Source organism: Sporothrix brasiliensis, assembly GCF_000820605.1.
Source record: "Sporothrix brasiliensis 5110 chromosome Unknown Cont20, whole genome shotgun sequence".
Classification (NCBI taxonomy): domain Eukaryota; kingdom Fungi; phylum Ascomycota; class Sordariomycetes; order Ophiostomatales; family Ophiostomataceae; genus Sporothrix; species Sporothrix brasiliensis.
In genome coordinates this window covers 6,568,404-6,590,092 of record NW_024467139.1, presented here as the reverse complement: position 1 = coordinate 6,590,092, position 21,689 = coordinate 6,568,404, and the positions used below count along the sequence as shown (strand labels likewise).

At 56.7% G+C, this 21,689-nt stretch overlaps 5 protein-coding genes across 5 annotated transcripts; 3 read left to right on the top strand and 2 right to left on the bottom strand.

Annotated features, from left to right (window-relative positions):
* Positions 1-5,775: 5,775 nt before the first annotated feature.
* SPBR_07722 (nuclear transcription factor Y, alpha) lies at positions 5,776-6,630 on the top strand (the record flags this gene model as incomplete). Its single annotated transcript, XM_040765976.1, has 1 exon — positions 5,776-6,630. One exon carries the CDS (start codon positions 5,776-5,778, stop codon positions 6,628-6,630), a length of 855 nt encoding a protein of 284 aa, XP_040617725.1.
* A 3,468-nt stretch (positions 6,631-10,098) lies between these two features.
* SPBR_06814 (uncharacterized protein) lies at positions 10,099-12,204 on the top strand (the record flags this gene model as incomplete). Its single annotated transcript, XM_040765070.1, has 3 exons — positions 10,099-11,516; positions 11,814-11,888; positions 12,000-12,204. The coding sequence occupies 3 exons, from the start codon at positions 10,099-10,101 to the stop codon at positions 12,202-12,204; spliced, it is 1,698 nt and encodes a 565-aa protein (XP_040617724.1).
* A 161-nt stretch (positions 12,205-12,365) lies between these two features.
* SPBR_07644 (uncharacterized protein) lies at positions 12,366-13,304 on the top strand (the record flags this gene model as incomplete). Its single annotated transcript, XM_040765898.1, has 1 exon — positions 12,366-13,304. One exon carries the CDS (start codon positions 12,366-12,368, stop codon positions 13,302-13,304), a length of 939 nt encoding a protein of 312 aa, XP_040617723.1.
* Positions 13,305-13,677: 373 nt separating this feature from the next.
* On the bottom strand, positions 13,678-14,526 carry SPBR_07728 (cell surface protein; the record flags this gene model as incomplete). The annotated part of the gene is made up of 1 exon (XM_040765982.1): positions 13,678-14,526. One exon carries the CDS (start codon positions 14,524-14,526, stop codon positions 13,678-13,680), a length of 849 nt encoding a protein of 282 aa, XP_040617722.1.
* Positions 14,527-18,209: 3,683 nt separating this feature from the next.
* On the bottom strand, positions 18,210-20,357 carry SPBR_06796 (uncharacterized protein; the record flags this gene model as incomplete). The annotated part of the gene is made up of 2 exons (XM_040765052.1): positions 18,210-19,742; positions 19,830-20,357. The coding sequence occupies 2 exons, from the start codon at positions 20,355-20,357 to the stop codon at positions 18,210-18,212; spliced, it is 2,061 nt and encodes a 686-aa protein (XP_040617721.1).
* Positions 20,358-21,689: the final 1,332 nt, after the last annotated feature.

The following is a 21,689-nucleotide window of genomic DNA, read 5'->3' as shown; positions in this document are numbered from 1 at the left end:
GCGTACAGTGCACCGTAGATTTCCTGGGGACGTCGTGTGGCAACAGGTGAGGTTGAATGCTGAGCAAAACCGGCTAAGCCTCTTGGGCATACGAGATGTCCATCGACGTAATGGGCAATCTTCCTCACCGACGACTTACGTTTTAGCCTCTTTGCTTCCGGTGTACGGCCAGTCTGCTCGGTGCCGCGCCCCACGTAGTAGTTACTATTATTGTATTGACCTGATCGTCTGAGACAAGAAGCATGCTCGAGCCAAGCGGTGAACGGGGGAGGTAAAAGACGGGTGACTAAACGTGACATTGACAATCTCGATACAGGACGAGCAAAAGAAGGCAGAGAAGAGCAGAAGAAGAAAGCAAGATTTGACGTCGAGTATGTCGCACGACATACAGGTCAGACATGCGTCAGAGTGCAATGCTCATGCCGGCCTCACCGACATTTGGGGCTGGCCCAGGCCTTTGGGGGTTCCATCGCAGTCACAGAACGGAGAAAGGCGGCGCAGACCACAGAGACAATTGAAACGAAAGCGCAGTTCCCTTGCATAGGAGAGTATGCAGTACTGGTGACTGGGCTCTACTTGCAGTTTTGATTTTTGGAAGGCAAAAAAAAGGATGAAAGGTGGCCGGGATGCAAAACAGTTGTTGTCACGTGATGATGGAAGAGACAGCCAAGAGCCTCGCGGAAGCCACTCCCAGGAGAACAATGTCGTGCCCAAACCGTCGTAACTACGAATTACGCCTGCCGGTCGTGAATGCGTTTATTCTGCTACGAAAAGCGCGTTGGTCTTCTCTCCATTCCTTTATTCCTTTTTCCCATTGCATTTCGGTCCAAATTACGACGTTCCCGTCAAGTAACTGTCAAGTAGCTTTGCACCGAACTTGTGTACAAAAGTACCTTGCTAACGCCCCACTGTTCTCATCACCACGACAAATTAAAACGGCCCAGGACTACACGCGCCCCACTCGGCGCCCCCGCGGCAGAGGAAGGTGCGCGACACGACGACTTTTGCGATTTGCGACCAGCCCGAAGCCTGAGTCCTGGGTCTTGCGGTCGGGCCCAATATCTAGATATTCTCTTGTATTTTCGTCTTTGGGTCGCGACTGCTCGCGGGATGAGACGCACGATGCCTTTGGGCACGGCCTTGAGTGTCTTTTGTGAGGCTTGTGGGCTGAGGTCCCTCAGGCGGCTGGCCAACTCTCGCAGTGGACGAGCGCGCTGAAGGTTTTTGGGTAACAACGTTCGCCTTCGCCGGCCCTTTCCTCTTTTGGCTAGGCGCCAACGCACACAACAGGAAAACGGGGAACGGGCAGGAACGGCCAACAGTTTTCTTCACGCACCGAGTTACCCCTGTCACGCCTGCCCAGCCACCGCGCCACTCTCTGCCCTGCCCGCCAAATTCGCAGGCTCCAACAACTGTAATTCCTGATGACCGCCTGAACGAGCCACTCGTGTCTCACGGATGGTGCCTTTCTCGACAAGCCCCCCACTGCATGGCTGATTCAGCCAGTCACAAAGACGGAAATCGTGCCAGCCCCTCTTTTCCCAGTTTTCCCGCCTTTTCCTCAAATCACATTTCATCGTCCCTTCCCTCTCCCCTCTCCCTCTCCGGTCCTGTCTCCTCTGCTTTCCCTCTTCTCCAATCATCTTCATCTTGCCTCGTTTGCCTTGTGTCGCTCCTTCCCCTTGGACCAACCAGCTCCGTCCACTCACAGGCCGGGACGCAACGTTGATAACGCGAATGAGAAACGCTCACTGTTGACATTGACGACAAGATACGATTTCGTTGCTTGCTTTATGGTCTTGTCTCTCGACTTTCTCGATTTTCTCGGCTTTTTCTCTTGCTGTTTATTGATCAAAATTCCACCCAACACTCGTCAAATCACCATCCGGCATCCCAGGAGCTCGCTTGGACCAACAAGCGCAAGCTTGCCAATCAGCGGTGAGTCGCAAAACACCCAAGGAGAACCGAACACGGCAAAAGACGAAAAAGAGGAGACGGCCGGCCCAGGCCAGTGGCGCCTCGTCATCTGTCGTTGGCCAGCCCTGTGGACAATGACGAACAGCGAATCGACGAGGAAGAAAGACGGTCCATACGACGTGCTGACAGTCTCAGTTGTAACCTCACATCACGCATTTCATCAGACGTTCTCAGCGTGAGAGAACAGAAAAGGAAAGAAAAGGAGAGAAGAATAAAGAAGAAGAAAAAACAAGTAGAAAGAACGCAACGCGAACTGCACAAACTGTGCGACATTCCACCACACCACCACGCGCTCTCCAAAAAACAGCGCATCTGCAACCACTGCAACCACGACGCAACGTCCAGCCGCATCCAGACACGCATCCTCGGATCGCACGCCGCCACAAAAACCCGCCACGCAACCCACACGCATCGCACCGTCCGTGATCCGGGTTCTTTCTTACTTTCTCGTAACTTCTGCCTGTGCGCCGTACTGCTTGTACTCTTTTGTACGCCGTGCCCTACGACAAACACAGGACGGCCTCGTCACCACTGAATCCTATTCCCTGCATCTCCAACGGTCGGCTCTGCATCAGACAAGGTAGGCGTATCCAGCACTTCCAGCACCTCCAGCACCAACACCTCCACCCAATTCAGTTCTGCGCCGAGCTCTGCTCGACCAGCCTCCCGGCTCCGTTTGCCCACAATCGCTCCTGCCCGTCACCTGCGTCACCTGTTTGATCCGGCATTGCTCCTTCCCACTTTTATTCTTCAGCCCGCCAGCCCCTGCCTTCGTTTTCCTGCCCACACCTTTGCACCTGCCAAATTTGCAGCGCGTCTGCTCAGAGCGGCAGTCCCACCAGAAGTAGAAAACCCACGGCGTGCCTTCCTTTTGCTCTTGAAGAGTGCCCCAGCCCCATCCCATCCCATCCCATCCCATCCTCGTCCCCATTCCCATCGCCCCCCTTGCTCTCTTTATTTTCATTTTTTGCGCCAGCAAATCAGCACGCGACTTTCCACCTCCAACTCCAGCGTCCCTCTCGAACCGCCCGGCCAAAGACACCCCAGAGACACCCAAGAGCAACGCTTCCTGCTTCTTATTTGCCCATTTTCCCCAATTCGCCCAATTTGCCTTGTGCAGTCCATTTTCCCACCGCCGCACCGCCCTATCATCGTCCAGAATCGCCTTCTTTTGCCTCTTCTCGCACCTCATTGGCCTCGCATCGAACAAGACGATACTGTCGCACGGCTTTTCCCCGTCGTTGCGCGCGTCCCTTCTCATCTTTTCCTCGTCGACGTCCCGTGATTGTCGTGGCCTGCGGACCGCCCGGGCTCAGCACTTGTCAGCGATCTCCCCAGACCGCAGCATCACCGCGCTCGTCAAATCAGAGCAGTGCACTGGCCGCTCTTCGTGGCCTTTCACATCGCGCCCTCGTCCAGAGTGTGCGTGGCCGCCCCCGTTCGTTTCCCTTGTCTCTCACACGTCCACGTCCCATCCCCATTCGAGGAGCAAGCGCAGGTTGTGGAGAGGTGTGCCGAGGACTGTGCCTGGAAGGGGAGAGCTCTGGAGCGCGCGTTTCCGAGCTGTCGATTCAGTAATTACGGCCTGTGCTTTTGCCTGGCGCATCTCTTCGTCTCTCGTGCCTCCCTTCCTTTCTTTCCTTCTTTTCTTTTTTTCTTCTCAGCCTTTCACCACGCTCGTGCCGACCTCCATCATTCCTTTGAGCGGCCGTTGACTGACATCACTTCGCGCCAGACTTGGATTCCTCCTCCCGCGACCGACTGCTCTTCGCGCGACAGCATCGCCTTACGGTACGTTTCTGTTTTTCCATTGCAAATGCTCATCTGCAGTCTCTGGCGCATTTTGCAAACGTTGCGCATCTCTATGTATCTCGACACAACAACTCTGCAAACTGCACATGCATGCATGCACACCACTCTCGCTCCTCTCCCCTACACCCATTCCGTTGCAAACACACGGTCCGTCGCGCGCACTTTTGCCTGTTCCCCTTTTCCTCTTTTCCCCATTCGCCTTTTTTTTCGGCTTCCCTTCTTCCCCGGTGCCCTTGTGCCCTCACCACACGACGCCCTTCACCTTCGCTCCCACCGTGCCCCTGACTTGTTGGTCGGTTGTCGCCAATGAGTTGCCTGTGGTTTAGTTAGCATTTCCCATTGACTTTTACGTTTCCCGTCCGCGTGTGCCAACTCGTCATTGGCTCCACTGGTGGTAAGTGCTGCCGTGCCTCAAAAAGCTTCCAGCGCCTCAGGACGCCAAAGACGCGCTGCGAACCCCGCCTTGTCGCGGAAGCCGAAGGAACAGAAACAACGTCCAAAATCCACCGTCAAATCCCCACTCCATGCATCCGGGGTGTGCAATGGGCGCGAAACATGCAGAGGTGCAAAAGGTCCAAAAGTGCGACAAACAGCTTGCATGTCAAAAGTTGTCGCTGCTGCTGCCTTGGGTCACCCACACCAATCTCGCCAGCCGCCTTGTGAGCCCAACCACCGTTGGCCGCAGCCTGATGCGCATTCCCCATTCCTGGCGCATACCTGAGCCCCGTCCCTTGGGGCTGGTGTCTCTGGTGTCTCTGGTGCTCCCGCCGACCAACCTACCTACCGCCTTTTGCTTCTTCCCCATCCCGCTCTGCTTCTATCCCCTGGCTCTCCTGTTTCCCCTTTCTGTTTGACTCCGCTCTCGTATCCAGTCTTTTGCCTTTTGCCTCTCAAACCTGTATTTCTTGATTCCTCCCCTTCTTACCCAAGTCTCGCCTCGCCTGACCGTTATTCTGCGCCGCCACCCTCGTTCGCTCTGTCGCTGCTGGCTGCCGAAGCGCTGCTGCGTTGGTTGGCACGAGGGTGGGCTTGGCTCGTGCATATTCCGTCATGCATGCCAGCGCATCAACGAGTGCTGGCCCCAGGGCGCAAACATAGTACCCACCCACCTTCTCGCCCTGTTCCTCGGTTCCGTAGTTCCTCGACCTCGTACCCCCAAACCCCAGTCACTCCATCTCCCAAGAAAGACAATGACCTGCTCTTTTGCTGCGTTTGGCTTGCTACCTTAAATACCGCAGGCACACAGCATCACCAGCAGCAGTAATAAACTAACAATTGTGGTTGGGCAGATCTTCTATTTTTTCGAGTCCTTCTCTTAGGCAAAATCCGCCAACCATTCGCCAACCATCCCGGCCGACGCAAGCTCCCGCGACGCCGCTGTAGGAAACCAGAAAGGACCTTTGTCATTATCGCGCCTGTTTGAGAACCGCGTTCTTCAACGGAATCGACAGTTCGACAAAGTGAAAGCGAAAAGCCTAAAGCGAAAAGCGAAAAGCGAAAAGCGAAAAGCGAAAAGCGAAAGCGAAAAGTCTCGCGTTCGACACGCGCCCAGCGCAACTGTACATACGCACTCATCGGTTGCAGGCTGCTGCATATGCCGTGGCGCGATCAATTGTGCATCTCCATCCTGCCTTAGAAACAACGCTGCCAGCACATCGCCGTCTGCCCAATAGATAAGGGTGTGCCCATCCCACCCTTTTACCCTTTTTGGTCTCCCACCGACACCATCGAACATCGAATAGCGAACATCCGCACATCGAAACGCGAGCCCAACCCGTCGCCTCTCTCACGACCCGAGTTCTCTTTGTTGCATTTCGTTTGCCGCATCCTCCGCGCCCTCTCGACGTTTGCTTGGTTCGCTTGGTTCGCTTGGTTCGCTTTTGCGCATAAAACGGTCCATCGCTGCCAACCAGCCTTATCGCTAGGATCCTGAAAGCCGGTCTCGACTTTTTCCTATTGCTTCTTTTCCCACTACTTCACTAGAGCATGGAGTACGGCCAATATCAGCAGCCGAACAACGGAAATCCTCAGAATCTCCCGCCCCAGTCGCCCCAGCAGCACCACGACCAAGACCCCAACGCCATGTACCAGCAACAGTACGGCATCGCCCAGCCGGGCATGCACTACGTCCAAGCGGCGGCAATGGCCGCCACCGCCGCCGCCTCTGGGTCTAATTATCCCTACGGCATCGCGTCCGAAACCGGCCTCCCGCAAGCAACGTCTCCGCGCATGAATAAGAAGGATGGGCGGGACCCGCGATCGCCGCCACTGAACAGCATGGGCGGCCCGCAGGGCCGCCGAATGAGCAACGTCACGAGCCCCGGCGTGCCGAACGCCCAGGCCATTCTCAACAACCATGGCGCCGCCACACAGCAGCAGCGGGCCCCTGGTGTGGGCGTACCGGCCGGCCAGCCGCAGCAGATGCACGCGCCCCCCTCGCCCGAGCTCGCTGCCGCCCCCGTCGAGGAGTCTCCGCTCTACGTCAACGCCAAGCAGTTCCACCGCATCCTAAAGCGTCGCGTCGCTCGCCAGCGCCTCGAAGAGGCCCTGCGTCTCACGTCCAAGGGCCGCAAGCCGTATCTGCACGAATCGCGCCATAACCACGCCATGCGCCGGCCCCGTGGACCCGGCGGTCGCTTCCTGACGGCCGACGAGGTCGCCGAGATGGAGCGCGGCAAGACCGACGAAGACAAGGAGAACGACGCCGCAGCCGCTGCTGCTGAAGCTGCCGCGGCGCCGCCGCCGAGCAAGAAGCGCAAGTCGGAGGCGGTGTCGGCCGCCAACGCCAAAAAGATCAAGGCGGCGCCGACGGCCGACAAACCAGACGGTGAGGAGAGCTAGACTCCCCGAGTCGGGCGCGCTCTTTTTCCCTTTCTCGTGTGTTTCCTTGTCTTTGTTTCCGGCGTTCTCTATACCCGGCGTTACGACGTGATGAACATATTTTCTCTTTTTCGACGCAACAAGACGGCACATGCCATATCATGTAACCGACGGAACCGTCCAGGGCCGCGCTCCGGTCACAACGCTCATCCATGCGCACATTCGCCCTTGGCGTCTTTTACATAGCTTTACACTTTCACTTTTCTTTAGTGGTATTTTTGTGTTTTATGTTTTTATAACTGTTCCTATTTTCTTTTGCCCTTTTGCGCATCGACTTTATACACTTCTTTCCTGTTGCTTGTCAAACCACACCCAAGATTGTTTCACTCGGAGACATTGTTGTCCCTTTCATCTGACTTTGGGGGCAGAAGGCCGCTGGCCCACCTTGTCTCTTCTCCTTTTATGCCATTTTCAGTGTTTTTTGTCTTGGGATTCGAATTGGAGGGATGGTACTTGGTTCGTGAATGCGAAAAGACTGAAGAGCAATTGCGAGAACACCTGTTGTCGCATTTTCCACATACACACCCACGCACACACACGCACACGAGCGCGAAAACACAAAACAACCAGCAAAAAAACAGACTAGCGACTCTGTGTTTTATGTTTATTTCATTTTATTTTATAGGATTTATTGGAAAGAGCTGCAGAGCTCGCACAGAGGAGCAAATGGGACAAAAACATGGCTTTTTTTACAAAACTTTTTCTTCTCTTATATCAATTTGTTTCCTATTCTCTTTCTTTTGCTCTCTTGTGTCTCTTCCTTTCAAACCAACCTGGTCCCTGATTCCTCCACATTGACAATGGCCTTTTGTCCAACTATATTTCTATTTTGTTTCTTTCGTCAGTCTTCTGCTGTTCTTCAAGCGTCCTTTAAGCGTCCTTTTTACAGCAAGCGATAGCGTGCGTCCTGCTTTTCGTCCTCTTCTTCTTTTTTTGGTTTGCTTCTTCTGATTTTGTGACTATTTCTTCCTGACTCTTGTCGTCTCTCCGTCCTTTTTTGTCTTGCAAATGGTCTGGCTACCATTGTCAGAATAAAAGACGCGACCGGAAATGGGAGTCCACATGGGAGTGACGATGGAAAGCGACGAAGGAGATAAAAAGACTGCTACCGGCCGCTGGGCCAAACATTAAGCACCAACACCAAGACACTCTATTTTTTTTGTCTTTACTTTGCCCTGCCTTTTTTACTTTTTTTTTCTCTCTTTTTGTTTTTGCTGAATTCATATAGTGTTACGAATTTTACGTCTCTTCTCTATGTAGTGTTTGCCATGTCATCTCATGCAAAGCGTACGTCTTCTGTTAGGTACATCAGTGTTGGTGAAGACGAGCCAATTCGAAATCGACCTGGCGCTCCTCTTTTTGTTTCTATAACATGCCATTGGTGAACGGCCCAAACGGGCCCAAAGGCAATTAACAAAGTTGCTGTCTTGTGGTTGGTGATTTCCATATTTTTGGCCCCTGGTTAGTTCTTTAGTTTCGTCCTCAGTGTTCATGCCCGAAAAGTGAGGCAACAATGAACTCCCCCAGCAGTTGGCTCGCGCGCGCCAATCACAGCCGCTTGCGTCGAGGTATTGACGTCGTTGCTCCACTCTGGGCTGGCTGGACTGGCTGGACTGGCGGCGTTGCGTCAAATGCATGTCCTCACTGTTTTTGTCTTTGGCCAGCTTTTTCAAGTTTTTTGGCGATGCTGGCTGCACCTCGTCGTCTCTGGCCATCCCACAATCCTGTCTCGTCTTTGCCGCCTTTAGCCTCCCCCCGCCGCTGTCTCGCTCGTTTCATATCTCGCTGTCATAGGATCTACAACTCTCCAACACGCTTCAGGCGCTCGCTTGACAAGCTCAACAGAGCTTCTTGGGACAGCAGGACAGCTCAACCGATCGAGTATATAGCTAGAAACTCGCCCCAATCGCGTGATTCCGTTTGCAGCTCTATCGTTTTGGCCCGTCTCGCCCGTCTCCCACCCCCGAGCTACTGCAGATTTCCTGGATAGCTCTGATGCCCTCGTCGTCACGAGCTTAGGAGAGGAGACTAGGCTCGCCCAAGGAAACCGTCTGATAGTTGGGATCTACGCCTGCGCCAGCAGGGGATCGAAGCTATCCCTGTCCGGAGCAGCGCGGTCCCAGTTTCTCTGTAGTCTCGCCTGTAGTCTCGCAAGAGCAGCCGCCTAGCATTGGTTTTACCACCTGAGGACCGCCCCAGGCCGACACGGGTCGCCTCGGTTTTGCATGCTCTGGCTGTCTGGACACGGCCAGAACTGCTGTCCTGTGCTCTGTGGTTTGCTCATTCTTTGCATGCGCAGTGTTGCGCTGTGCCCTTGTTTGTGTGGCTTTTGTTGTTTTGCGGGCCGCTTGTTTTGGTTTCCAGCCATGACGTAGTGGGCACTTGTGTGAGGACGTGGGAAGTGGAGACGACGTTGCTTCCTTTCCCCTGGCCTTGCAGAACCTCTTCCCTGAGCTACCTTGCCAGCTTGCTACCCGTGCTGTTCCTTCCGTATCGCATATTACCATGCAAGCAAAAGCAAGACAGACAGACAGGTTCCGCTCTAGCTGTAATTTGGCAGTGGACCATGTCCCACTGCATGTGGACGGGGAAGGAGCGACCGCGACCAAACAACCAGGTTGTATCGGGAAGTTGCATAGATGGACACAAGCTGGCAAGGCAAGAACGGCCCAGATCAGGTCCAAATGCCGGCCAATGTGCGCACAGATTCTCCTCACTCGCAGGTTCTCTACTCTGTGTGCACTCAAGCAAGGTCTTGAATTCATTGCCGACTAGCTCGCTAGCTGTCCAGCCCACGCCCCGTGGCGCGTCGGATACGCTCGACGGCGTCTCCAATGACACCTCTTGATGACGCTCGATGACGCCTATTGCTTTGCCATCTTCCGCTCCTTGCCCTGGCTGCCCTTTGCTGTCATTCGCTCCTTCCCTGTCATGAATGTCTGCTCCTCACCGCTCGCTTCTCACTTTCCCCCCTGGCCCTAACCCTGTCCCTGTCATTCGCTCCTTCCTCACGACGTATCTTGTCTCTTTCTCTGAGTGGCTGGGTGTCATTTGCAAGCATCGGGCCCATTAAATCTCCACAGGGGTGAATATCTGCCGTCGCTGCGTCGTGCCAAGCACTCCTTTCGACATACGTCACACGGTATTATCCATACCCGAGAATCACCAACAGTCGGATAGCAAGCATGCGACATGCACGCGGCGTCCAGCAGCCAGGCTGAACAACTCTTCGCGACATATTTTGCCATGACACTCGTACCAGAGAACATGCACGCTCGTGACTGTTTGCTTTGGTTTTCTGTCCATTTTCCCATCCACTGTCCTTGGCTTGTCACGATCCTCACTCACACCACCTCTGCATATCAGTCCATCCAGACACAACCCCCTTGACATTAAACCAGACATCTCACATTTCCCCTGCCACCGACCATGAATACCGGCGGCGGTGGCCGCCAACGCCACAAGAACCAGCATCAACACCTCCCATCACACGGCTCGACAGGATCGATCGGCGGAACGGCCGTGCCCTTCCCGCCGCAGTTTGACCCCGGGCCTGCGTCAGCATCGTTGCCGACGACGACAGCATCGACACCCACACCCACCCCGACGCCCACCCGCGCCAACACGGTAGGGTCGGCCGTGTCTGCCTCCTCCACCTCCACCACGGCAGGCTCCGTCCCCGGCCAGCGCAAAGAGCGCGGCGCCATTGCGGCCCAGGCCTGCGACACGTGCCGCAGCCGCAAACAGAAATGCGACGAGCAGCGGCCCGAGTGCGGCACCTGCCAAAAGTTCAAGCTGGCCTGCCGCTACCGCGAGCCCCAGCCGACCAAGAAGGACAAGACCCTGGGCGAGATTCTCGACCGGCTCAAGGCGCTCGAGGGCAAGATCGACGGGCTGGGGGGTGGAGGGGCCGCCAGGCAAGCGTCGGCTGGACATGCCGCGCCGGCCCTCCTCGGCCTGCCGCCACAACCACCTGTGCCACCCGTGCCATCCGTGCCACCAGTGTCACCGTACACATCCACCACTGCTGCTGCTTCGGCAGCAGCAGCACCCACCACACCCTCGACGTACCGGTACTCCCCGGCCGTGTACCAGATGCTGGGCTGGCCCGTCGTGCAACAAATGCTCGCACCGCTGGCCCCGCAGCTGGCGATCCTCCAGATTCACGTTCAAGCACTGGGCGCCGAGCACGACGCTCAGGCCGTTGTCCTCGGGCTGCACCATCCGCAGCAGCGGCTGCCGACCAACGACTCCATGGGTGGCGGCGTGGGCCACGCCATGGGCGGCGTGCCCGGCGTGCCCGGCGTGCCCGGCATGGGCGTCGGTGGCATGACGGCAGCCCCCAACAGCTTTTATCCCGCCATGCCAGCCTCTGTGGCAAGCCCCATGCCCTTCTCGCTTGGCGCCTCCCTCGGCTCGACCATGGCCACAACATCCCTGGGCGGACCGCCGCTTCTGTCGTGGGACACGCTCTACCGCCTCAGCACCGCCTACTTTGACTCGTTCAACTACATTGCGCCCATTGTCGACCGCCAGACCTTTCTGGGCGTGACACTGCCCGTCGCGCTGGAGCTCGGCCAGGATGCGACCAACCCGGCCGACAAGACGAGCAGCGCCGGCACCAACGACCAGGCAAACGCGGCCCTTGTACTCCTCGTGGCCGCCCTCGGCGATGTTGCCATTGCCGGGGTCCAAGGCGCGCCTGTTCTGGGGGCCACGGGCGGCGTGAAAGGCGGCACCGTACGGCACCCACCGGGCCTTGCCCTCTTCAACGAGGCCCGGCGTCGCATGGGTTTTGTGTCGGGCGACTGTAGCCTGGAGAACATGCAAATCTACGCTCTGGCAGGGTGAGTCAAGTTTGACACGATGCACAGCTGAACCGTCCGCTGACTTGTGATTTTTGTTTTCCCTGTTACCTAGGATCTACTGCTCGACATGTCTACGACACATGGTAAGGACGCCTCGACCTCCTCGACACAAATTTTACTACTTTTTTTTTTAAGCATCTAACCGTCTAGGACTACTGGCGATATACAACGACAGCATCCTTGTCCTGTCAAGCCCTAATTACAAGGTATGCCGGGTGCCGACTTCGTCCAACCGCTCATACGGGTCTGCTTACAATGTCCCACTAACACATCCAGCAAACCCTCCGAGTTGGCATCAACCCGTGCCGATCTGATCCGCCACATCTTTTGGTACTGTTTGATTATTGAGACGTAGGTCTTCTTCTTTTTCTTCTTCTTCTTCTTTTTTCTTTCTTTTTCTTTTCTGGCTTGTGGCCTTCTCCGCCCCTTTCATGATTCTCAACTCATATCTGACGTGCAAAGCCACTTCAACATCGAACTCGGCCTGCCCCTGACCGGCCTTGACCGCTTTGAAGACCTTGTCGGACTGCCTTCCTTCAACGGACCCTACGCGCAAGACGACTACCTTGCCAACCAGGCATCCCACTTTCAGGAGCATTTTGCTTCGCAGATCGTGCTGCGGCGGCTGTGCGTCGACTTTGACAGAACCCTTCGTTTTGGTAAATAATTGCGACCCGTTCCTCCCGTCTAGGTTTTTGCAAATGCAAGTCCTTTACTCTGGATCCAATAAAACTGACAACAGCACTCACCTGGGCCGTGGTCACAACAGGAGCAGAAGGGAATGGAGCAACAACAAAGACGCAGACTTCAACGCCAAGTGCAGCAAGCATGGATGGGCAGACCATGGGTTCCATGGGTTCCATGGGTTCCGTCGGTTCCATCGATACCCCCGGCAGCCTCCCATCACCGCTTACGTCCTCCCTCCACGGCGCGCCTGCGCCGTTTTCCTTTCCGGCGAGCATCGCCCAGATGGCCCAGCAGCTTGAGGGCTGGCGCGGGATGCTACCACCTCACCTGCGCTGGCAAGAGTCGCGACCGGCCGACTTTCCCAGCGCCGGCGCCTCGGACGACCTTGTCGTTGTAGACGGCGACTCGGTGGACGAGGACATGGTCGGCCCTTCGGCTACGGCGAGCTCCTCAATGACCTCGTCAATGACCTCCTCGATGGGGTCGTCCAGCACATCCGCACTTGCTTCGACCTCCACCCCGATTTCGGCTACCACGTCCATCCACTCCTCGGCCACGCCGGCGCCACCCGCACCACCTGCACCACCCACGGCCACCATGTTCTCGGCCGATCTCGACGCCACGCCCGTAGCGTACCCCTTCGCCCTCGATCTGCAGGTCGCGCTCCTGCGCTCCCGCTATTACTACACAAAGTACCTGGTGTACAAGCCGTGTCTGTACAAGGCCATGCACCACCCGGCACAGCTCTCGCACGACGACGCCGCCGGTGCCGCGGCCTGCTTGCAAGCGTGCCTGTCGTGGCCCATTGCCATGTCGCCGACGTGCACACGCAAGCGGCTGGTCCCGTGCCTCTTCTTCTACACGCAGAACTTCCTCGGCGTCCTGCTCGTCCTCCGCCTCGCCCAGCAGCTGCCCATCCTGCAGCGCATCACGGCCACGCTGTGCGGCGGTGAGCAGTTTGCGCGGGCGGCACGGACGACGACGGCGCTGTGCATTGCATGGCTGCGTGATCTGCGCGGCGTTGATCGGGCGGCCGAGTGGGCGTGGTCCGTGGTGCAGGCCCTGTACATTGTGGAATGAAGAGAGGGGAGCTACAAACGAGACATGGAGGAAAGCTGACAATATACACGGTCCATTTAACAGGATTGACACACTGTGGATGATATCTGTTTCAGCTTTTTGGATATCATTTGGGCGACAATCGGATGCTCTGATTAGGTTTTAACTCATTTATTGATCTCTCGAAAAGGCACAGCCTCTTTATGATATATGTACAAGATGCTACTGTTTCTGTCTCTCTCTCTTCTTCTCCTCTTCGTCTCTTCCCCTCTCCCCTTCTCCATTTTTCCTTTCTGCTGATTGTCTGCTCATTCTCTGTCTCGCTGTCTGTGCCATCTTCACTAATATGTACAGGATGTGGCAAATCAGGGGGTTGGTCAAGAGGCCCGTCACTTTAAGCAGTGAACTTGACACCGCGCTTGCCGCCCTTGTTCTTGTTGGCCTTGGCCGACACCGCCTCGGCCGTGCTGGCCGAGCCGGAGGCAGCAGCGGCCGAGGCGGCGCTGTCGGTGGAACCGGAGGACGAGGAGGTCGACGAGGTCGACGAGGTGCTGCCCGAGGCGGCGCCGTTGGCGACCTGGAAGGCGACGACGCCGCCAAAGGGGCCGGCCGGGTTGGAGTTGGCAATCTTGGCCAGGCACACGTTGGACTGGCCGTTGACGGTGCCGGTGCAGGTGGTGCCGGCGGGGACGGCGACGGCGACGGGGTAGTCCTTGTTGACGTTGGCGGCGCGCTTGGCGATGACGCCCATGGCGACGAGAGCGCGGCGGATGGGGTTGCCGGAGGGGGAGATGTTGCCAAAGGTGCCGGGGACCTGGGTGGTGACGTCCATGAGGGCGCCGTCGGCAAAGTTGCCGGTGCCGGTGGTGTCGAGGACGGCCTTGAGGGGGCCGGCGCCGTCGGTGGTGACGATGTGGAAGACGCCCGAGAGCGAGCCGTTGTCGGCCGAGACCTGGGGCAGGTCGCCGCCGCCGCTCAGGTCCTGGGCCTGGCTGACCATGTCCAGGGTGTTCTTGCCCTGGCCGGTGGTGCGGCCGAGGCCGTTGGACTGGGCCTTGATGGAGCTGAAGACGGTGGTGTCGACCTCGGTCTTGGAGTTGCGGCCGGCGCCGGGGACGACGCCGCCCTGGATGCCGAGGCCGGTGGTGTTGCCGCCGGCGTCGCCCTGGATGGCGGCGATCTTGCCGTGGGCGGCGACGAGGGGCGAGGACGCCAGGGCAACGAGGAAGATCTTGGAGAACATGTTGATAGGAGGTGGAAGAGTGGAAAAGTGGAAAGTGAAGTCGAAGAAAAGTTGAAACGAATCAATCGTATGTGTAAGAGTAGAACTGTAGTGAGCAGAAAAGGAAGCACGAATCAATCGGCTGAAGAATGGAAAGTAGAAGAAGAAGAAGAGAAGAGAAGATGAGAGGATGGTGTTGAAAGGTTGTCAGAAGAAGCTGTTGCTGATGAGGAAAGAGAAGATGGAGGAATGGAAGAGGGCGAGACGAGGTGTTTTATACTTTTTTTGGTCCACGATGTCAAACAAGAAGAGGACAAGAGGACGCCATCTATGCTTCTCTTCCAGACTCTGCCCGCCTCTTGGTCGATGCCTGGTCCACCAGGTTGAAACAGGCTTCGGCATCGGCCAGAGATGCGTTGTCGGCCGCGGATGCTGTCGGCGTGTAGGAGGTAGGCGAGCGGCCAGCGGCAGCCCATCACGCCTGGTCTGCCCATTGAATTACGAGACAGAATCGTGACGCCAAGAGTTGAAGCGTTGGAGTGTTGGAGTGTTGGAGCGCGGATGCTGTTCATGGGGGCACAAACGCGATTGGAGCATCGAGCCAAGGCGGTCGTCTACACAGAAACGACATGACACGGGCTGTTTGGAAACGGCCCAGACAGAGAGAGTGGCCCCGCAGAACGGTCGTTTCGAGAAGCAAGAAGCAAGGCCGCAGGGGGATCTGCGGGAACGTTTACTCGGTTGACAAGGTTGACGAGGTGGTGGACAAGGTCTGGGAGTGATGCGAGAGGCTCGGTAGCTGTGGGGAAGCACAAAGGGGGGTTGGGGGGGGGGGAGGTAAAGGGGAGGTGACAAGTCGAAGAACACAAGGGAAGAGAAGAGAGGAAGACAGGAAACAATGCAAACAGAGTGGCGGAGCGTCGCCAGAACTGCGACGTCAGAGAGAGGCCTGCACTCACAAGTATCTGCCGTGTATGCTCCGAGCCGTCGGGAGTAAAGAGTCGAGAGACCACCATGTTGTTGAAGAAGACGATCCAAGAACAGCAAAAAGCTTGACGAGCTTGACGAGCTTGACGAGCTTGACGAGCTTTGTCGATCCTGGCTTTCCGGTACGAGCGTGTCTGTGTCCGTTGTGAAGCTGCCAAGCCGTGGCAGGACCGCCCATGGTTGCGAGGGGCTTTGTCCACGATCTCTCACAGGGATGCAACCTAGGATCGCTGCGATGTCTGCCAAAAAAAAAAAAAAAAAAAAACCCTACGGTAGGCCGCCTGGGAACTGCCGGGTGCGACTCCATGTGTGACGGCAGCCTTCCAGGTCGGCGGGCCTTTTGCGGCGGCCCGAGCTTCTTCTTTTATTTTATGTATGTTTTCACTGGCTACCCAGAAAATCAATATGAAACGGCTTTGTGGCTGGGCGACTAGCGAAACGGTTTGGGGAAGGGGAAGCAAAATGCGAAAAGAGAAAAGGACGCGAGGGACGGCCGTGGCAAACGAGGCTGTGTGGAACTTGATACACTGGTTACTGTTTCTCCAAATGCATCTCCAAACGCCTGCGAAATGCACAGCGGCTGGAATTCCCTACACTCCACGCCTTGCGGAGTATTCTGTACGGAGCATGTCTGTTTCACTGCATCCCTGTCTGCGATTCTGCGATCCTCGTCGCGATCTCTGTCAGGAGGCGACCAGCAAAGGGCGATCGCAGGTTGCTCTGCAGATGGGGACTGCCTTGTCTTGTCCATCCAGCTGTCTGCGAGGATTCAAGGAGACATGCGGTGTGCATTCAGGATCGATCCAGGCATAGGGCCACTATTCTCCGCGCCTCGCTTTTTTTCATGCGTCACCGTTGGTTGGCCGGCGCTTCTCAGCTTGTCGACATGAAAGAGTCGCCAATATGAATGAAACCAGGTCAGCTTTGACTTGTGCTCTCATTTGGAATTCATGAAATGGATTCCGTTCGCGTAGGAAGATGGAAAGAAATGCAATGTCTTTTGAGTTTATTTTTAATATTTTTTTAATTGGTTTATTTTTCAATACATAAACACTCACAATTACAAAGCCATCAACATTTACCACTCCTTCGTTTCCTTATACCTCTGTCCATCATGCTCTCTCACCCGGTACTCGTTTCTATGATCACCAACCAAGCCGCAAAAAAACGTCGTGCGTCGTAAAACGCCCCAAACATATTGTTGCAACACCGTTTCACAGACGCCCTGGTCGTTTGCGGCCAAAACCTGGAACAGTGGAACGTGCATCGTGGACCTGGACGTGCGCACGACCCTGTCTCACGACCCTCGCATTGTCTCTTCGCAATGAAGCCCACCAGGCGTAGGCCGTACCTGCTCGCGAGCGTGCGAGCAGAGACCCCTTTTTGCAGGCGTGGATGTCCGCAGGGAAACATCACCGTCATGGATCGGGGCCACCATGGCCAATACCGAACCCAACTCGCCCGTCGCCCTCCTTTGGTTCTCTTGATCGACGTGCATCCGCAGCAACCCAAAGGACGGGCACGTCCTCACAACGTTCTCCCCCAAACCATGCCCATCCCCCCGTTTCCGCAACCTTCTGGCTCTTGGCCAATCGCCAAACTAAGCACCAAGCCCAGGGCCAGACCCAGGCCCAGACCCTGACACAGATTGTCCCGGACTCGCATCATTGCCCCGAAATGGGAAATGTCGCGAGGAAAGCTCGCCTGTCGACCGGTGACGCACGAATCACAAGCCACGAACCAGAACCAGAACCACAAGCAACCAGGGGCCGCAGCAAAGAGGGCTGTGCTCGGGATCGCAGGATGTGTTCCCGGGGACAAGGGACATCGACTCTGCGTGCTTGGCGCTCACAGGAGCGGTGCACTGGCGTGCGATGTGCTGCAAGGACGAGGTAGGTCGCAACGGTGGGGTTTTTGGTGTTGGTGAAGGGCCAGTTCTTGAAGGGCCAGTTTTTGAAGGACCCGCTCTTCTTTGTTTCCGAGGGTGTTCTTCTCTTCCTAATGTCGCCAAAAGCACAACCTTTGCTCTCTCCTGTCTCACGATGCGTGAATTGTCGACGAGCGCCCCCTCACCCACCCCCTCGTTTCTACCCATCAGAGGCCGGGCTCGTGGATGTTGCGTTTCAGCTTCTCGTGTTTGACAGTTTTCGATGGACGGTGTACGTTCAACAGCGACGTCGGCCGGTAGCCTTGGCCTTGACACCTCGCATCACGGGCAGTGGCAACCGGCTCCTTGCTCATCAAGAACCAAACTGCAACACACGAGTGAGATTCTTTTTCCACTCGTTTGGCAACGAAATTCTCATGCAAGAGAGGAGCCACAACTTTGGCAGAAAAGTATTTGTTTTGTTTTGTATTCAAAAAGGTATCAAAATGTCTATTAAAATGTTTCACCAAGAACCATTGTCCATATATATATATAATATACGAAAAACGGCAGAAGAGTAAAAAGCGAGGCTGTCAATTTAGATCCAAGAGACATGAGACTGCCTTTGTGTCCGAGAGACACACAAGGGGTTCCAGTCTCGAGTAGGAAAAGTGAGAGGCAAGGCGATGGGGAAATACAAAGGCTCATGGCTCATGGCTGATTATGCAGGAGACAATGGATAAGACGCACAAGTGTGCCCGGAGAGAGGGGGGGGGACAGGGGAATCAAAGTCAAAAAAATACAAAAAAAAGGCTGCGACTGCATCGACATGCCCACTCGCATTGTAAATTTACTGCGAGCTCTCCGACGGACCGCTGGCCTTCTCGTTGGCGCTGTTGGGCAGCACAGCGTCCTGCAGCACGCCGTTGGCCTTGCCGTTCTGGCCGGCCAGGTACGGGCTGTTGGGGCTCGTGTGCAAAAAGTAGTTGTGCGCCTCGTCGGTCAGGCCAGTGTCGTCGAGGACGGGCTCGCCGTCCTTGCCGTGCACCTCGGCCTCGCGCTTGGCGTTCTCGCGGGCCTCCCAGTCGGCGCGCAGGTCCTGGATCTTGGCCTTGGCGTCCAGCTCCGGGTTGTAGTACTTGCCGACGCCCCACAGGCGCTCCCAGAGCGACAGGTGCGTGGGGTGCACGGCAATGCCGTGGTACTCGGAGTCGCGGCCGTCCTTGATGTAGCTCCAGCGGCGCTCCTGCTCCTTGAGGTCGAGACCCGTGGTGTCGGGCAGCCAGACCAGCGTCAGGAGCATGCCGGCCAGACCGAACCAGGGCACGACGTAGAACTTGGTCTGCGTGTCGATGTAGTTGTAGAGCACCGAGGCCAGCAGCGCGCCCGACTTGCCAATGCAGGCCGAGAAGCCGTGCGCCGTGGCGCGGATGGGCGTGGGGAACACCTCGCCGGCCACGAGGAAGGTCACCGAGTTGGGGCCGAACTGGTTGAAGAAGGACGACAAGAAGTACATGGCCTGGAAGGAGTGGATGCCGCTGAGGCCCGAGTAGTACTTGTAGTGGAAGGCGGGGACGACGAAGAAGACGAAGCACATGAGGAAGCCGACCTGCATCATCATCTTGCGGCCGTACAGCTTGTTGTCGATGAGGAAGCACGCCAGGTAGTAGCCAAACAGGGAGACAATGCAGTTGCAGATGTTCCACACCCAGGTGACCATGACGCTCTTCGGGTTGTCGGCAATGACGTTGATGAACTGGCCCTGGAACAGCTTGTTGCCGTAGAAGAAGACGTCGTTGCAGAACCAGGTGCCGGCGGTGGCCAGGATGCGGCCGCCAAAGTGCTGGAAGATGGTGCGCAGCGAGTTGACGTCGTAGCCCGTGACGTTGGCGCGCTTCTTGACGAGCTGCAGCTGGCGCGACGCGTTGGGCATCTTGTACGTGCGGTAGTAGACGAGCCACAGCGTGCCGACCGCGGGGAAGGCAAACGACAGGCGGAAGGTCCACTGGACGGTGGACAGGCCGTACGGCGGATCGCCGTCGCCGTGGTGGAAGATGAGCAGCAGCACAATCAGGAGGCCCTGGTTGATCAGCTGGCCCCAGCCCTGCATCAGGAAGGCCATGGTGACCTTGCGGCCACGGTGCAGGCGGTCGTCGCGGGTCGACAGCTTGCCGGCGCCGACCGCGCTCTCCATGGAGGACGTGGCGGTCATGGGGTACTCGCCGCCGACACCGTAGCTGTAGAAGAAGAGCGACCAGGCGTAGCAGATGACCCAGCCCTGCAGGGTCAGGCCCCACGAGGCCGTGAGCATCAGCAGACCGATGAACATGATCAGGGCGTCCTGAATGAGACCCCAGCGACGGCCAATCCAATCACCAATGACCTGAAATGTTAGTCACGGACCTGACAAAGTATACACAAACGGAAGAGAAAGCAGAAAAAAAAATCAAAACAAAGCCACAGCACTTACACCAACAGACACCTGACCAAACATGATGCCAATGACCTCGAGATAGGTGACGGCGGCAATCCAGTTCTTGTCGCACTCGGTGGCCTTGCTGCCCCAGCACTGCGGCCAGGCGGCGGAGAAGAGCGGCGACAGGTTGCCAATGGAGAAGAGCACGTAGCCCTCGAGGCCGAGACCGGCACCGGGCAGCACGGCATTGCGAAAGTACCAGCCGACGGGGCCCAGCGGATCGCGCTTGAACAGGTTCCAGGTGGCCTTGAGCTCGGAGGCGGCCTCGGCGTTGTTGACGCGGTTGACAAAGGCAAAGCGCTTGGCCAGGGGCAGGTCGGCCCAGTAGGTGCCCTGCTCGTTGAAGCTGTCGTCGGGGTGCGTGATGTACTTGAAGATCTCGCGCTCCTGCTCCTCGGTGTAGAGGCCCTCGGGGCCCACGGGGTAGGTCTCGGTCTCGGCGCCCGTCTCGGGACCGTGCGGCACGGGGATCTGGCCGATGACGGCCGAGTGCACCGGCTGGTGCTGGATGAAGTCGGACATTGCGATGCGATGGGGGTTGGGAGAAAAGGAATGAAGGAAGACGAAGAGAGAAAAGAGAAGAGGGAATGGACCGGTAATGTACAGTCAAAATCCGCCGGCGATCTGGATCAGTCTCGCGTGTGACGTCCCTGCTGAGGTGTGTGTGTACTCGGAGACACAGTGAGCATCCTGGGGAAGAAAGAGAGAAGCAGGAAAATGGACAGGACCGGACCAAAGATGGCGATGCGAGCTTGATATACTTTTCAGTCCAGGACGGGGGGGGGGGGGGGGGTGGTCTCGGCGGTTCCTGCTGGGATTCCCGTTTTTCAGTTCTGCTCTTTTTTTGTCCCTTCCTTTTTTAGGTTCGGTTTCTGGCTCTGGTCGCTCTTGCTCACTCGTTCTTGCGCTTCTTGCTTTTCTTGCCTTTCTCGGCTGTTTTTGCTTTGTTTTCTGGTCGCTCCGTCCGTCACTCGCCTTCCTGCGCGTGGAGCTAACCAAGAGTGGGTACGGGCTAGGAAAGAGCGTGTGGCGACCGTCCGTGGGGCTGGTCTAGCCGTGTGATGGGTGGGCGTAGCGTGGGCTCGCGGCGGGATGCAAGTACCTTCCTCGTGTATGGGCGTCGTGCAGCACCTCAGTACCTACGGAGTCGACGACGGGCGGCCGTTCCTTCCTCTTGGATCTCTACTGTGTAAAATGTGTTGGTTCGCTCTTTCCTGGTGGCTTTTTTTGGCGTGCCATTACAATTGCCATTTTTGGCCCTTCTGAAGCCCGCTGGAAGAGCTGAGACATTGACTTTGTGCTGGCTGTTGGCTGCTGACACAGCGTACTCGACATGTCCATCACCGACGGCATCCAAGGAAAGAAACACCTCTCCGACAGAGCACAATAGCACGTTACGCATGGCTCCGTGCTCTGTCTCCGTGCTCTGTCTCCCGACCGATATGTACTGTGTATGTCGAACAGAACAGCGTAAATGCAACCATGGCAGTGTGGGCTGTGGACAATCGCTCCTGCAATCGCTCCTGCAATCGCTCCTTCCTGTCCGCCCCAGAACCAGCTCAAATTGGCCCGATTGGGAAGTCGGTCGGTGACGGATTTGATCCTATGGTACGACAAAGGGCAGCAGCGTGCTCGTGCCCGCCGGGCAGGAAATAGCGATGCTCGTTTTTATGAGTGAAAAGAGAAAACGACCTGACGGATGGCAAGGAAAGACCGAGTCAGACACAAAAAACCCTGGGTCAGCAAAACCTGCCCAAAGCGGCTAGACCGCCATCTAGCTTGGTTCTCCGCTAAGCTCTTTCGTCCACAGGCGGCCCCGGACCAGAGAACTGAACTGTCAGGAATGTCGAACTG